Consider the following 13,975-nt stretch of genomic DNA (forward strand, 5'->3'; position numbering starts at 1 on the left):
CCCGGTAAATTTCCACCGACACTCGGTTTGACTCAGCTTCATGAGTTGTACACTCTGAATACTTGATGTTTCATTTTCTTTTAATAGAAATTTTTCATTAATTTAATAAAACATTATATATATATATATATATATATATATATATATATATATCTATGAATAAAAAGAATTAGCAATCCTTCATTATGTACATTTTTCAAGTGAAGCACAATAACGTGGGTAACGTACAATTAATTGATGTAGGCATTCCATAAATTTTCCACGACTCAATTAACGGTGAACATCATCCATTAATCAGTCGCACACCATTAATAATGAGAGTCTTAACTTATTACATGAAAATTTCATGGATATTTAATTTTAATCAAGTGGTAAGGATTGTTTGCATTATATTATACTACATTGATCATTCTATATATTTTGCATGATTTTTTTTATGTTGTCCTATGTTTTTTTTAAGTTGAAGAGGAGATTGTTATAAGATATTATGAACTTGAGACCAAGTCTCAAATTTGAGCTTTTGGTCCATCACAAAAGCTCATATAAGACGGTCTCACAGATCAATTTGTGAGACAAATATCTAATCTGATCTGATTTATGAATTTTTTTTTCCATGCTTCGAGTATTACTTTCACTTTAAAGGGAATGAGAAAAAATAACAAAATGAATAATCGAGTATGCAGCCAACCACAGTTGTCGTTGTTTTACGCAGATGGATCAACTTAGTATCTCGAATATAGCCCAGCAAATTCTCGACTTCTGTAGCAACGACAAAAGATGTATCTCAACTTCTCATGTAAGCGATTGACCTTTTGTTTGGTACTTTCTCCAGTGAGATTCGTAATGTGTGTTAAAAAAAAAAAACCAATGAAGCAAGAGGTCTCATGGGTAATCACCTTTTTTGGTCTTTTTGTTGTCAATTTTTGTTTCCTATTAATATATAAATTTTCATTTTTGTATTTGCATTTTAAAGAAAACGCGTTAGTGCACTCAGCAGTCATTCACACGACTTATATGGATATCCACGGTGTTCTTTCTCATCTCATGTACACGTATGTAAACAAATAAACTCGTGCAGGAATGTAAATGCGTTTTTGAGTGCACTGTTTTGGGGGTTGAGATTCTGTTTCTTAGTTACATTTAAATGCGTTTTCGACTTTCTAGTACTGAATTTTAATGCCGACGTGATAAATTTCAATGCGTCTACTCAACGTTTACTAATGCTACCACATTTTGGCGACTTTGGATTCTGAATTGAGAATATATACTTTGTAAAATCATTTTTACATAGAAAATAATATAATAATCATCATAAAAAAAATTAAAAACCACTCCCAATTATAAAAAATATAATTTCAACGCTCTCATTAAAATAAATGCTTTTATTGAAATAAATTCTAAAACCCAACACATAACAAAAACCTAACCTGGGATCTGAGTCCACCGTCTGTCCAGTTTTTTGGTAAAGCTCTTTGTATCAGCATGATTTGTATTTCACTAAAAACAGATTAAATATCAACTTAAACATTTTTCTTTTGTCAAATCCCACCTGATGTTGTAACCATGTTAGAATAATTTTTTAAAAAATATTTATTGATCATGTAATGATTTTAAAATAATTGTCCAATGCTATTCAATATATAAAAATTAATATATATAATATATGTGTGTGTGTGTGTGTGTGGAAGTCTTATCTTGAAGATGTCCAACTGAACTGAATATGAAATGGACCTATAAAAGTCAAGAAAATTAATTGATGGCAGAAACTTCACATACAGAAACGCGAGTTTACATCACATGGCCAAGTGTCCGAGCTGAATATATTGAAACGCCATTTACGTGACAAGAGAATAACTAAATATATTTTTTTCAAAAAAATGAAAAAACAGACTCCACAATATCAAATATATATAAAAATAAATTATATTTAACATTTGAGATTATATATAAATAATTGAAATTCTGAGTCACTCACTTTGATTTGTGACGTAGGTTGTCACTCATGAAATTTATTATTTAGATTATCGAGTATTAACTTGTTAACTCGGATCTCCACAAACTACCCGAGTCTTCTCAAATTGAGCTATAAACAATATCAATTTTTTGGTACATCACGTCGTTTTCCGAATTAAAAGAAGCGGAACAGCGCTCTACATAGAAAAGGAGATAAAATGCGGGGATCAAATAATTTGGCCAACTTGACAACAAAAGAGCCATCCGTCCATCCTTGCCATCTTCTCGCTTGACATCATGCCCTCCTTAATTCCAACCCTACAACATGCGATTCGGCCCCCAAAAAAATTAATGTCTGCAAGATTAAGTGTTCATTGAAAATTTTTTATTTCAACCTTTTCATAAATTTAAGTTTATAAATTTATATTATGTAGATAATGAATCATCCACAAGTGCGATGGATACACGTGTATAATTTGCACATAAATTAAATATTGGACCACTATTGAAATATAAGATCTGAAGGCAAGCTCCTGTATTGGTACGAAGTTACCAATATTAATTAGAGTTAATTACTGTTGACTCCAATCCATACTCACACACGCGCGCGTGTAACAAGCATCCATTTTAGGCCTGAAGTGCCTTATTTATAGCCCATCAGCCCATGGGTAATTAATTGTAATGTGGCCCGTGCAATAATTAAATCCAAAGGGCTGAATTCATACTACTTGTACTATTGCATACTTTTATCATCCAATGAGTTTTGCATATTTTTTTGCTTATGTGGTGTTAACATAAGGGGTGTTGCTCCAAGTAACATACACCGGACCAATCCAAAAGATAAGGATCAAGCCCAATTAGCACAAAGCCCAGGTCTTGACAAATCTATTTCAGTTAGCCCATAAAGTTTGCAAGAATGATCCATACCAAATCTAAGAAGAATCCGGAGAACTCTGTGAAAAGATTTTATCCTTTGTGGAGGGATATTAGTTCGTTATTCTTGTTATAAAAATTCTGCAGGAACTTAGTGGATAGATGTTATCCTTTGTGCAATCTTTGAATTAATCCCAAATTTCCGCACACCTTATCTGCTGTCGTTTGTGTTATATTGTTAGAACTACCTTAGCTTGCTTACTGTTTAGGCTATGAGAATGATAATGATAGCTGTAACTAGCGTGTGTATTTTTGTCTCCGTGTTTCTTTGTCGAGGAACAACTTCATATTTTGGATAAATGATTTGTGTCGTGCTTTTTCTTAACTTGGCAGCAAGCAGTTGTTGGTCCCACGTGCGGAATTTGAGATAGTAAAACCCGAAAATAAAGAATAAACTGGACACCGAGATTTACGTGGAAAACCCCTAAAAATTATTAGGGGAAAAACCACGGGCAAGATGAAAAGATTTCCACTATAATATTTTGTGGTGTACAACTCACTCACTATGTTTCCAAAGAGAACACACACTCTCTTAATACAGGAGAACAAAACACCTCACAAATATTATAGAACTAAGCACTCAAATGCTTATAAGATGAGAGAAAACTCGAAGAAGGGATGATTTGAAATGAAAAGGGGGAGCTCTATTTATAGAGCCTCCTGACCGTGTGAACACGCGTTAAAAACGCGTATTCATATTTCCGTCTACTGTTTGAATTGCAACCACACGTTTCTTTTTTATTCATTCCATTCAAAGTATGCCACCTTTGGCCCCATCTCATTGAATATTCTTGTCGACATTTCTCCCACTTGGAGATTTGATTGAGAATCAAACACATCTCCACACATCCTTTCAATCTTGCCATTACCCGCTGCTTACGTTTCCGCTAGGCCACTTGAGGATCTACACCATTCAAACTTATCAGTGTTCACTGGCTTGGTCAGAAAATCAGCTATGTTATCATTTGTATGAATCTTCTGCATATCCACACTTCCTTCTTCTACTACTTCCCGCACAAAGTGAAATTGTACTCCAATGTGTTTCGTTCTGGAATGAAAGGCTGGATTCCTTGCGATGTGCAAGGCACTCTGACTGTCACAAAACAAAGGAACATTCCCTTGTTTGTGCCCGATCTCCTCCAATAACCTTTTAGTCCATATTGCCTCCTTGTAACCTTGAGTAGCTGCCATGTATTCTGCCTCTGTTGTAGATAATGCAACAACTGTCTGCAGTTTTGAAACCCAGCTTACTGCTCCTCCTGCAAGTGTAAACACATAACCAGTAGTAGATTTCCTCTTATCAGGATCACCTGCATAATCTGAATCGACATAGCCCCTGAGTGTAAAATCCGATCCTCCATAACATAATGCAGCATTCGAGGTACCCTTAATGTATCTAAGGATCCTCTTAACAGTGCTCCAATGCTCTCGTCCAGGATTCGCCATATACCGACTAACTGCTCCCACTGCTTGAGCAATGTCCGGTCTTGTACATATCATGGCGAACATCAAACTTCCCACTGCTGATGCATATGGTACTCGAGACATCTCCATCCTCTCTGCTTCACTGCTAGGACACATTTCGGAGGATAACTTGAAGTTAACAGGAAGAGGGGTCGAGATTGGCTTACTATCTTGCATGTTGAAGCGTTGCAAGACTTTCTTCAAATAATTTTTCTGGGAAAGCCAAATCTTTCTGTTACTTCTGTCTCGGTGAACTTGCATCCCTAGAATCTTGTTTGCTGGTCCCAAGTCCTTCATATCAAATTCCCTAGCCAACTGTGCCTTCAATCCTTGAACCTGATCTTTGTTGGGGCCTGCTACCAACATGTCGTCCACATACAACAGCAAAATGATGTAATCATCACCAGACCTCTTGAAATACGTACAAGGGTCTGCACTCAGTCTGTTGTATCCAAAGCTCATGATATAGGAATCAAATCTCTTGTACCAACATCTCGGCGCCTGTTTGAGACCGTACAGAGATTTGTTCAACCTGCAAACCAAGTTCTCTTTGCCTTTTTCCGCAAAACCTTCTGGCTGGAGCATATAGATTTCTTCTTCAAGATCTCCATGAAGAAACGCCGTTTTTACATCTAGCTGTTCTAGATGTAGGTCAAACACCGCACACAATGCCAACACTACTCTGACTGTTGTAAGCCGAACCACAGGAGAAAATATCTCATTGAAGTCAATGCCTTCTTTCTGAGCATACCCTTTTACCACCAATCTAGCACGATACCGCTCCACTTGGTTATTGCCATCACGTTTGATCTTATAGACCCATCTGTTTCCAATGGCTTTCCTTCCTCGTGGTAGTGTAACAAGATCCCAAGTTTTATTCCTGTCTAAAGCCTCCAACTCTTCTTGCATTGCTATCATCCATAAGGATACATCCGAGCTTTGAGTAGCCTCGTGGAAACTCGATGGCTCACCATCCTCTGATAATAGACAATATGCAATGTTGCTTTCAGTGACATAATCTGAAAGCCAACCTGGTGGTCTTCTGTCTCGAGTTGACTGCCTCACATTGGAAACCTCAGACTCAACATGTTCTTGTTCTTCGTGCTCTGGTACTGCTTCACAAGAAACTTGACCTTCGTCTGTCTTATTCTCTACCTGAAAAATAGTAGTTTCTGAATTCTGTGTGCCTTTGTCTCCCTTTACTTTATCTTCCTCGAAGATAACATCCCTGCTGATGACAAGCTTGTGAACAATAGGATCCCACAAGCGAAACCCCTTTACTCCATCAGCATAACCCAAGAAGATACATTTTCTGGATTTTGAATCCAACTTCGATCTTTCTTGCTCATTGTACAGAACGTACACCGGACTTCCAAATGTATGCAAATGAGAATAATCTGTCGGCTTCCCAGTCCACATCTCCATCGGAGTCTTCAGATCAATCGCCACTGAAGGAGAACGATTGATAATATAACAAGCGGTTTTGACTGCTTCCGCCCAAAATGATTTTTCTAGACCTGCAGTCCTCAACATAGCTCTTGTTCTGTCCAACAAGGTTCTGTTCATCCGCTCCGCCACTCCATTCTGTTGAGGTGTGTAAGCCGTCGTAAACTGTCTTTTGATGCCCTCATGTTGACAAAATGCATCAAACTCATCACTGGTATATTCTCCTCCATTGTCAGTCCTCAGACACTTGATTTTCTTTTCAGAATCAAGTTCAACCCGCGCTTTGAATTCTTTGAAGATCTGGAAAACATCTGATTTCTTCTTGATTGGATACACCCAACATCTCCTAGAAAAATCATCAATGAACGAGACAAAGTATCTCGCTCCTCCTAGGGATGTAACCGATGCTTGCCAAACATCTGAATGAATCAGCTCCGATATGCTTTTGCTCCTGGCAGTAGAAGTGCCAAACTTTAATCTGTGTTGTTTACTGGTAACACAATGCTCACAAAAGGGTAGTGACACTTTTGTAAGTCCCGGCAGCAGCTTCCGTTCTGAGAGAATTTTCAAACCCCGTTCTGACATATGCCCGAGCTTTCTATGCCATAACACTGTTAATTCTTCTCCTGAACCAATTGATGCAACAGCTAATTCTGCCTCTTTGTGTGTTTCTCCCAAAAGTACATACAGATTTGCAGCAACCTTTTCCGCCTTCATAACCACAAGCGCGCCTTTCACAATTTTCATGATCCCATTCTCGATACGAGTTTTGCACCCGATGTCATCCAATTGCCCCAAGGACAAAAGATTTTTCGTCAGTCCTTTCACATGTCGTACCTCCTGTATGGTGCGAATGGTGCCATCAAACATTTTAATTTTGATAGTACCGACCCCAGCGATTTCCAAGGCATGATCATTTCCCATGAATACAGATCCTCCTGAGATTGGTTCATAATGATCAAACCATTCTCTCCGAGACGTCATGTGCCACGTCGCTCCTGAATCCATAATCCATGTATCACAAAATTTGTGTCTGCCTTCTGCAACTGTTGTTGCTTCGCTGAATAATATTTCACCACTGCCTGAAGTACTGGCCACATTTCCTTCATCCGTAATCTCCACCGGTCTATCTCCAATAGCCGCCAAGCAATTTTCATTTCTTAAAAATGCTTGTATCTTTATTTTCCACAGCATAAATTTGCTTCCATTGAACTTTGCTATCTCGTACCTTCCCGCCATTATGTCTACGACAATTTTAGTAGACCGGACAAAATAATCCCGCCTTAAATAAAAAATCTCAAAAAATCTTTTCTGATGTGGAAGATCAGTCTAGGCTGCAACCACAGAGCATACTCAGAGTTTTAAGAAATTTTAAACCAAGGCTCTGATACCACTTGTTGGTCCCACGTGCGGAATTTGAGATAGTAAAACCCGAAAATAAAGAATAAACTGGACACCGAGATTTACGTGGAAAACCCCTAAAAATTATTAGGGTAAAAACCACGGGCAAGATGAAAAGATTTCCACTATAATATTTTGTGGTGTACAACTCACTCACTGTGTTTCCAAAGAGAACACACACTCTCTTAATACAGGAGAACAAAACACCTCACAAATATTATAGAACTAAGCACTCAAATGCTTATAAGATGAGAGAAAACTCGAAGAAGGGATGATTTGAAATGAAAAGGGGGAGCTCTATTTATAGAACCTCCTGACCGTGTGAACACGCGTTAAAAACGCGTATTCATATTTCCGTCTACTGTTTGAATTGCAACCACACGTTTCTTTTTTATTCATTCCATTCAAAGTATGCCACCTTTGGCCCCATCTCATTGAATATTCTTGTCGACAGCAGTCACTTTACAAGTGAAATGGCATATTTCATGTAAGAAATTCTTGATAGTAGCTCTTCCATGTTGAAGTCTGATGCATAAGTATGGGTATCATTATTGGTGTTTCTATTTAACTGATGCTTTTAAATATTTACGGAATAATGCTCAAAACATGCACATATGAAATTTTGCATAGTGGATGACACCTCAAACCTTAAAATCCAGTGTGCTTTTAATCTAGTCGCCAGATTAGCATGTTATTTCTGTGTCTGGAAGTTTGGCCTTTCATGTCAGGACGTGAGTATGCTGTGAACAGAAAACAAGAGTTTATTCTTGCTTATTTATCATCTGTAGTGATTGCATGCTCCTTGATTAATCTAAGTATCATAGAGATGTACTGGAAAATGCATGCTAAATTCCATTCTATTCCGAAATTGGTAGATCCAACTTCTCAATAGTCAGGAAAATGAGAGTAACGAAGCCGTTGAATTTGAAAAAATCGTCCCCCTTGAGATCAGCAACTCGTAGATATGTATTTCATTCATCAAGGTAACACTCGATAGATGATGATTCAATATGAATCGTATCACTGTCCTCGATTCAAGTTTTCTCATAAAAATATTGCAGGCTTACTGATGGTAAATTCTCAAGATGGGTTTGACTGCTTGAATTTAATATATACACCTTTTAAGTCACTGGCTCCTTCATGTTGGCACATGCAGTGACATAGCTGATATTACATTATAACCAAGAGTTGAACAGTTGCCAGGTTTGATCTTCTAAGATTGAATAGAGTTATGAAAAATGATTATAATTTTGTTGCTTGTTCTAAACACTATTCTAATATGGTTCGTAAATCACCAGATGAACGGAGGATCCACTTTAGAAACACCTCCCCCTAATTTTAAACATTTAGAGAGATCTTTCGGTGGTATGCACACATGCTTGCAAGTATCCCTAAGTTTGAAATGCTAAAGATGCTTACCGTTAACAAGCAGTACCTCCTCTCATTGATAAATGCTGTGGCAGTTGGTGTCATCCTGGACTTGCGTGTCATCCGGATACAGAGATATGTCTCGGAATCCATTGTTGCTGTTTGAAATGTTGTTACTTTATGCTAAGCTACAAATTAGATATAAAAAAAATGGACATGGTTTCATATTCGAACAGAAGAGCTTTGTTGCCTATTTGCACAATTCAGGACTGTCTAGCACACATTCGAGGGGTCTATGGGATGATGCTACCCAAGGTAGGACCCCTAAATCTCCGAATACAGCTTGAGATCAAATATCTTTTTAAGTGCTGAAGTTAAATATCCAGTAACATGTATGAATTTCACTGTCAACGATTATAAGTTGCTCTTTATTTCTACATTCGATGAGGGATAAGGTTTGATAACTGGGTAAGGTTGAAGCAGGTGTCCTTCTTTCTTTCTTATTTGGCACCACTAAGGATAAAATATGTGTCTGTAGTCATTTAGTTAAGATCTTTGTAAGCACAGCAAGGCATGAAATACATTGTGTTTGGTGAAAGCTGATTTCTTAATAGTTGCTATTGTTTATTTCTTTTTTGCATGAGATAACATGCTTGTGAGGAGGAAATGTGAAACGCAATCTAGCAGAAAGGGAAAGGAAGATATATATATTAGCATAAAGTTTGAATTTACACGTGTAGCAATATCTATTGATACACATGGTCCCAGTTCGATTCATCGGGAATTGTATGAACAATTTGCGGATTCTCCTTCCCTTATGCACGGCTTCAGTTTGAATAAAAAGAAAAAAAAATGAAGACTGCCACCAAATATGTACTTTCTCAATGACAGACAAACCATAATTAGGACTCTTGTAATACATTTACTTATCTCTACACTAAATATCATCCTTATCCACGCACCTTTATCTTCAAGTATACTAAAATATTTTGATAGAAAGATTTGTTTCTTTGTCGATTGCTGATTTGGTGGCCTCCTTATTATTGTATTATCAAGCTGTGAAAAAATTGATCCAGGCCTGGCTTTATCTGGTTCGAAGAAATCCAATCACAGAGAGATTTGGATGGTGGAGCTGCTGGCTAAAGCAAGTCAATGTAGTTCCGATCCGGATGTGATATTTAAGATCCATAACTTATGGTTCTCGACATGTGAGCTTCTGATATTATTTGTGACAACACCATCTTATTTTACTTAAAGAAATATGCATTATGACTCTAGCATTTGCTGCATGACGTAAACCATGTGACATTTATTTAATTTTCAGCTACCCCGCTTAGATTTGGAGTGTCACTCTGTGTAGTTAGCCAGCATCTTAAACTTTATTTTGTAGTTGTATCTGCATTTATTCTTTCCATCAATGTCGGTAATAAATTTTGGACAGCTCTATGATATAATCAATATATTTGATATTTGAACTAGTATTGGAAGTGAAGCAGGTGTTTGGTGAAAGTAGTGCGATCAAATATTTTGCATGCATTAGTTCTAAGTATATTTAATTTGACAAGACTTGAGCTGCCATGAAAACTAATTAATTAATTCAAAGGTTGGCTTATTTCTCAGTATATTAAGTAAGATCTGAGCTAACATGAAACTAATTCAAAGGAAGGTTGGCTTATTTCTCAGTATATTAAGCAAGATCTGAGCTAACATGAAACTAATTCAAAGGATGGTTTATTAGTTGGGAAGGCCTCACAAATTAAACTTAAGTACCCCTCTACAGTTTTTGCATAGTTGACGCCGATTTTATAGCATCAAGTCTATTCAGAAACCGATACTCACATTATATTGGCCTATTATCATACAATGGTCATTCCAAGTTTTCCCCCTTGTCCTCGGAGATTTAAGTCTAACTACATAGCCTCACATTAAAGACTAGCCCATAGATGAGAGAACTTCCCAAACTTAAACGGCCTACTCTCACTAAAAAGGCTTCCGCTTCCTCGTCTACCTCTGCTGTCCCACCTGCGCAATCTCATGATCTCCGCAAGAGGTATGTTTCTCATCTGAAGAAGAACAATCTCTGGCTGATTTTCTGAACAGCTTGCGAGACACCACGAAGGAAAAGAACTCGGTGCACGAACCTTCTAACATCTCATATGCACAATCTTTATCAGAGGTGTTACAAATTCTAATATGAAGGGCATCTTTAATTATTTATGATGCGTATAAATTTATTTATTGTTGGCATGCAGATGGAGGGTAAGGTCAATTACTTCCTCACTGCCAATTAATTAACATATATCACCCACGACTGTGATAAGTAGATGGTATATTTTTCAACTTTCTTTGTAGATCTTGCAACATCCACCACGCTGTCATGCTTAGTTTACTCTTAATGCATTAAAAAATTGCCATATTGTATATATTTAGCTTTTGAATGGTAGAGTGCATTTTCTTGCAAGTGGTGACATGGGTAAGAGACACCGGTTGAAGACTGAACTTTCTGAGTTTTTATATTCACCGTCAAAAAATCTGTTGTTTTTTTTCTGAAAGTATAAATTTGTTGTTTTGACGTCTTGAGAAGTAAATTGTTGAATCCGAAACATGACATAAATATGCAATACAAACAAACAACTAAGATTATTTAAATAAGAAAGCATAAGGTTGGTATCCATCTTGATTCTGCATGTGACATTACAGTAAAGTAAACAATCTCATTCTAAAGGACTTCACACAAACAATCGAAATGCAGCACGAACCAAACTGAACATGACAGAAGCAGTGATCCATAACATAAAGAATATGACTGCTTTTCAGACTCTTGGCTAGGTTCTTCCCCCATTAGCCAGCTTGAAGAGCTGTGCCTGAGCTGATGCTGCCTTGTTTGAGCTAAGAGCCGCGATAAAACTATCCCTGACTTGTGTGGTTGAGTAAGGGAACCTCGCGTGCGCCATGGAGTTGAGGAAAGCTGCAGTCCCTTCCCTGTAAAGTTCTCCATAGCCATCGGTACGTGTGTTTGAAAGAGCCTGAAGCACATTCATGTTAGGACTAAATCCAGGTACAGTAGGCACACCTAGTGTGCCACCAATTGTTCCGCCATTAACTGGTCCGCCAACTGTTCCAAGCCAGCCAATTAATCCCCATACAAATGTCGGGTGATTCCTCCAGAAACTGCAATTTACGGGGGAAAGTAAGTTTAATACCTTTCTTCCGACTGGATTATATTTTGGATCTGTAAGTATGATTTAGCGCATATATATTTTTTCATTTAAACCTGTTCTTACATGCAAGTAAAAGGTGGAGAGGCTGGACCAAAGGAAAATGGAGGTGTTGGAGTTGTGACACCGGGAGTGCTTGGAGTCCCTGGGGTGGTGACAATTGGAGGGTTAACGATTGGGGTGGTTGGCGAAGTTCCGCTACCTGGTGTCGGAGTAGTTGGTGTCGTTGGGGACGGGGTTGAGGTTGGAGGGGAGTGATAGTATCCGCCGCCTCCACTTGGAGTAGATGGACTAGTTCGGTGATGTCCATGTCCGCCGCTTGGTGGGGTAACGCAGTTGGTTGGTGGAGAACCTCCATAGCTGCCGCTGCCACCTCCATGAGAAGGTGTTGGAGTTGCATGGCCACCTCCTGAACCCTGTGATGGAGTGGTGTACGAACCTGTAACACAAGAAAGCAAAGATGATTTGGCCAATGTTGAAACGCTTATTTATTTTTTTTGTGCTTTGCTTCGTGTAAATCGGAAAGGGTAATCGTAAAACCATGTAGTAAAGGTTTGTTCAAACATGCGTCAAGAAACATCAAAATTGTAAATGTGTGTGTGCATGAATGAGTTTATGAGTTGTACGTGTCTGAGAATGACCTGATGGAGGATAGTAGTTTTTCTGATCTTCAAAGTTTGATGCAGACATGACAGGAATGAGCAAGTTTTGGGAAAGTAACGCAGCCCACAGAAGCAGCATTGCTTGCTTACTAATTTTCGAACTCTCCATTTTTGCAGCCTTTCAAGAAACAAAAGATTGGCTTGAAGAAAATAGAGGAAGAAAGAGTGCTCAGAGTTGAGGAAGAATCCAAGAGACAGCGCAGTCTATATAATGAGTTATCAGAGACGGAAGTAAATATAAGCAGGTAAACAAGTATGTGGTTAGTTGTATGTGTTGCAGGTGCATTTAAACTGTCATCTAATCTCACTAGCAATGTTCTTATTTTTCTAAAAAGAATTTACCCCGCCCCCCTGGGTGTGTGTGTGGCCTTGCAAATCGAAAACCTTTGCGCGCATAGTTTTAGCCATGGCAGGGGGGAACTCAAGAAATGCAACTAGGGCAGAAAAATATGGTTTTATAAAAACAATATTTTTAATGCTGTTGCTTGTTTTCCTAAATATTTGACTAGTTTTGACCCATGTCACACACCCATGTCACATCCCATTTTTTTGGGTTAACTGACATCCTAGTTTATATGATTCTCTGACTAGGAACAAAAATTAACTTGTATTTTATGCTCTTCCTAAATCATCATGTCATAATCATTTGTGTTTTAAATTCTGCAAGAAATTTGTAATTTAATAAAATATTATTTTTATTTTTACCGATGGAGTGCGGGCAATGAATATAATTTACGACACAGTGATGAAATTAGTAAAATAGGTGTAATGTATGAATTTAATCGGAGTAATGAGTGTGGCAGAGAAGTAGGTGAAGAGGTTGAAACCTGATAAGAGGAGAGGCCACATTCAATTCTTCTTATCGTAAATGAATATATATTTCAATTCTGAGCTCACCCCTGTCAATGCCCTCTTTTGACTACTGTTCCTTGTCTGTGTTAACTGTTCGACTTATATATATATATATATATATATATATATATATATATATATATATATAGAAGATATGTACGTATTATGTCTATATATAAAAAAATTTATTAATATGATTTATAATCAGAACCATATTCTTACTCATATTTTGACACTTATTTTAATATCACAACCTTAAAATTGAAATAATAATATAGTTAGATTATGAGTATTCAAAATAATAAAACAAAATATATATTTTTTTACAATAACTTTAATTTCTAAATTTTTCGTAGAATCAAATTTTTTACTTGTAGAACTTTTAATTAAAGAATTATCGATGAAAATTTGACAAGTTAATTCACAACCTTAAAAGTTAATTCACAACCTTAAAAGTTTCGTGATATAAAAGTTCTACAAGTATTATCGATGAAAATTTGACAAGACAAAAACATAAAAATAATTTTAATATTTTTAAAAACTTTTATTTTTCAAGAAAATAATATTTAAAAAACATTAGAAAATTTTAAAAATCTTTAAAATAATTTAAGTAACCGTAGATATAAAATAATTTATTTTACATAAAAATTATTTGAATTCATTCTTGTTCTTTTTTCT

At 36.9% G+C, this 13,975-nt stretch overlaps 1 protein-coding gene and 1 long non-coding RNA gene across 2 annotated transcripts; one reads left to right on the forward strand and one right to left on the reverse strand.

Annotated features, from left to right (window-relative positions):
* The first annotated feature begins 7,655 nt into the window (after positions 1–7,655).
* LOC140812581 (uncharacterized) lies at positions 7,656–11,480 on the forward strand. The gene is made up of 2 exons (XR_012113696.1): positions 7,656–8,400; positions 8,496–11,480. It is a non-coding gene; the product is annotated as an uncharacterized lncRNA (long non-coding RNA).
* Positions 11,182–12,717, reverse strand: LOC140812580 (protodermal factor 1-like). Its single transcript, XM_073170893.1, has 3 exons — positions 12,425–12,717; positions 11,850–12,222; positions 11,182–11,736 (listed from the first exon to the last, which is right to left on the reverse strand). The coding sequence occupies exons 1-3, from the start codon at positions 12,552–12,554 to the stop codon at positions 11,391–11,393; spliced, it is 849 nt and encodes a 282-aa protein (XP_073026994.1). The 5' UTR covers positions 12,555–12,717; the 3' UTR covers positions 11,182–11,390.
* Positions 12,718–13,975: the final 1,258 nt, after the last annotated feature.

Source organism: Primulina eburnea, chromosome 14 (genome assembly GCF_022965805.1).
Source record: "Primulina eburnea isolate SZY01 chromosome 14, ASM2296580v1, whole genome shotgun sequence".
NCBI classification, from domain to species: domain Eukaryota; kingdom Viridiplantae; phylum Streptophyta; class Magnoliopsida; order Lamiales; family Gesneriaceae; genus Primulina; species Primulina eburnea.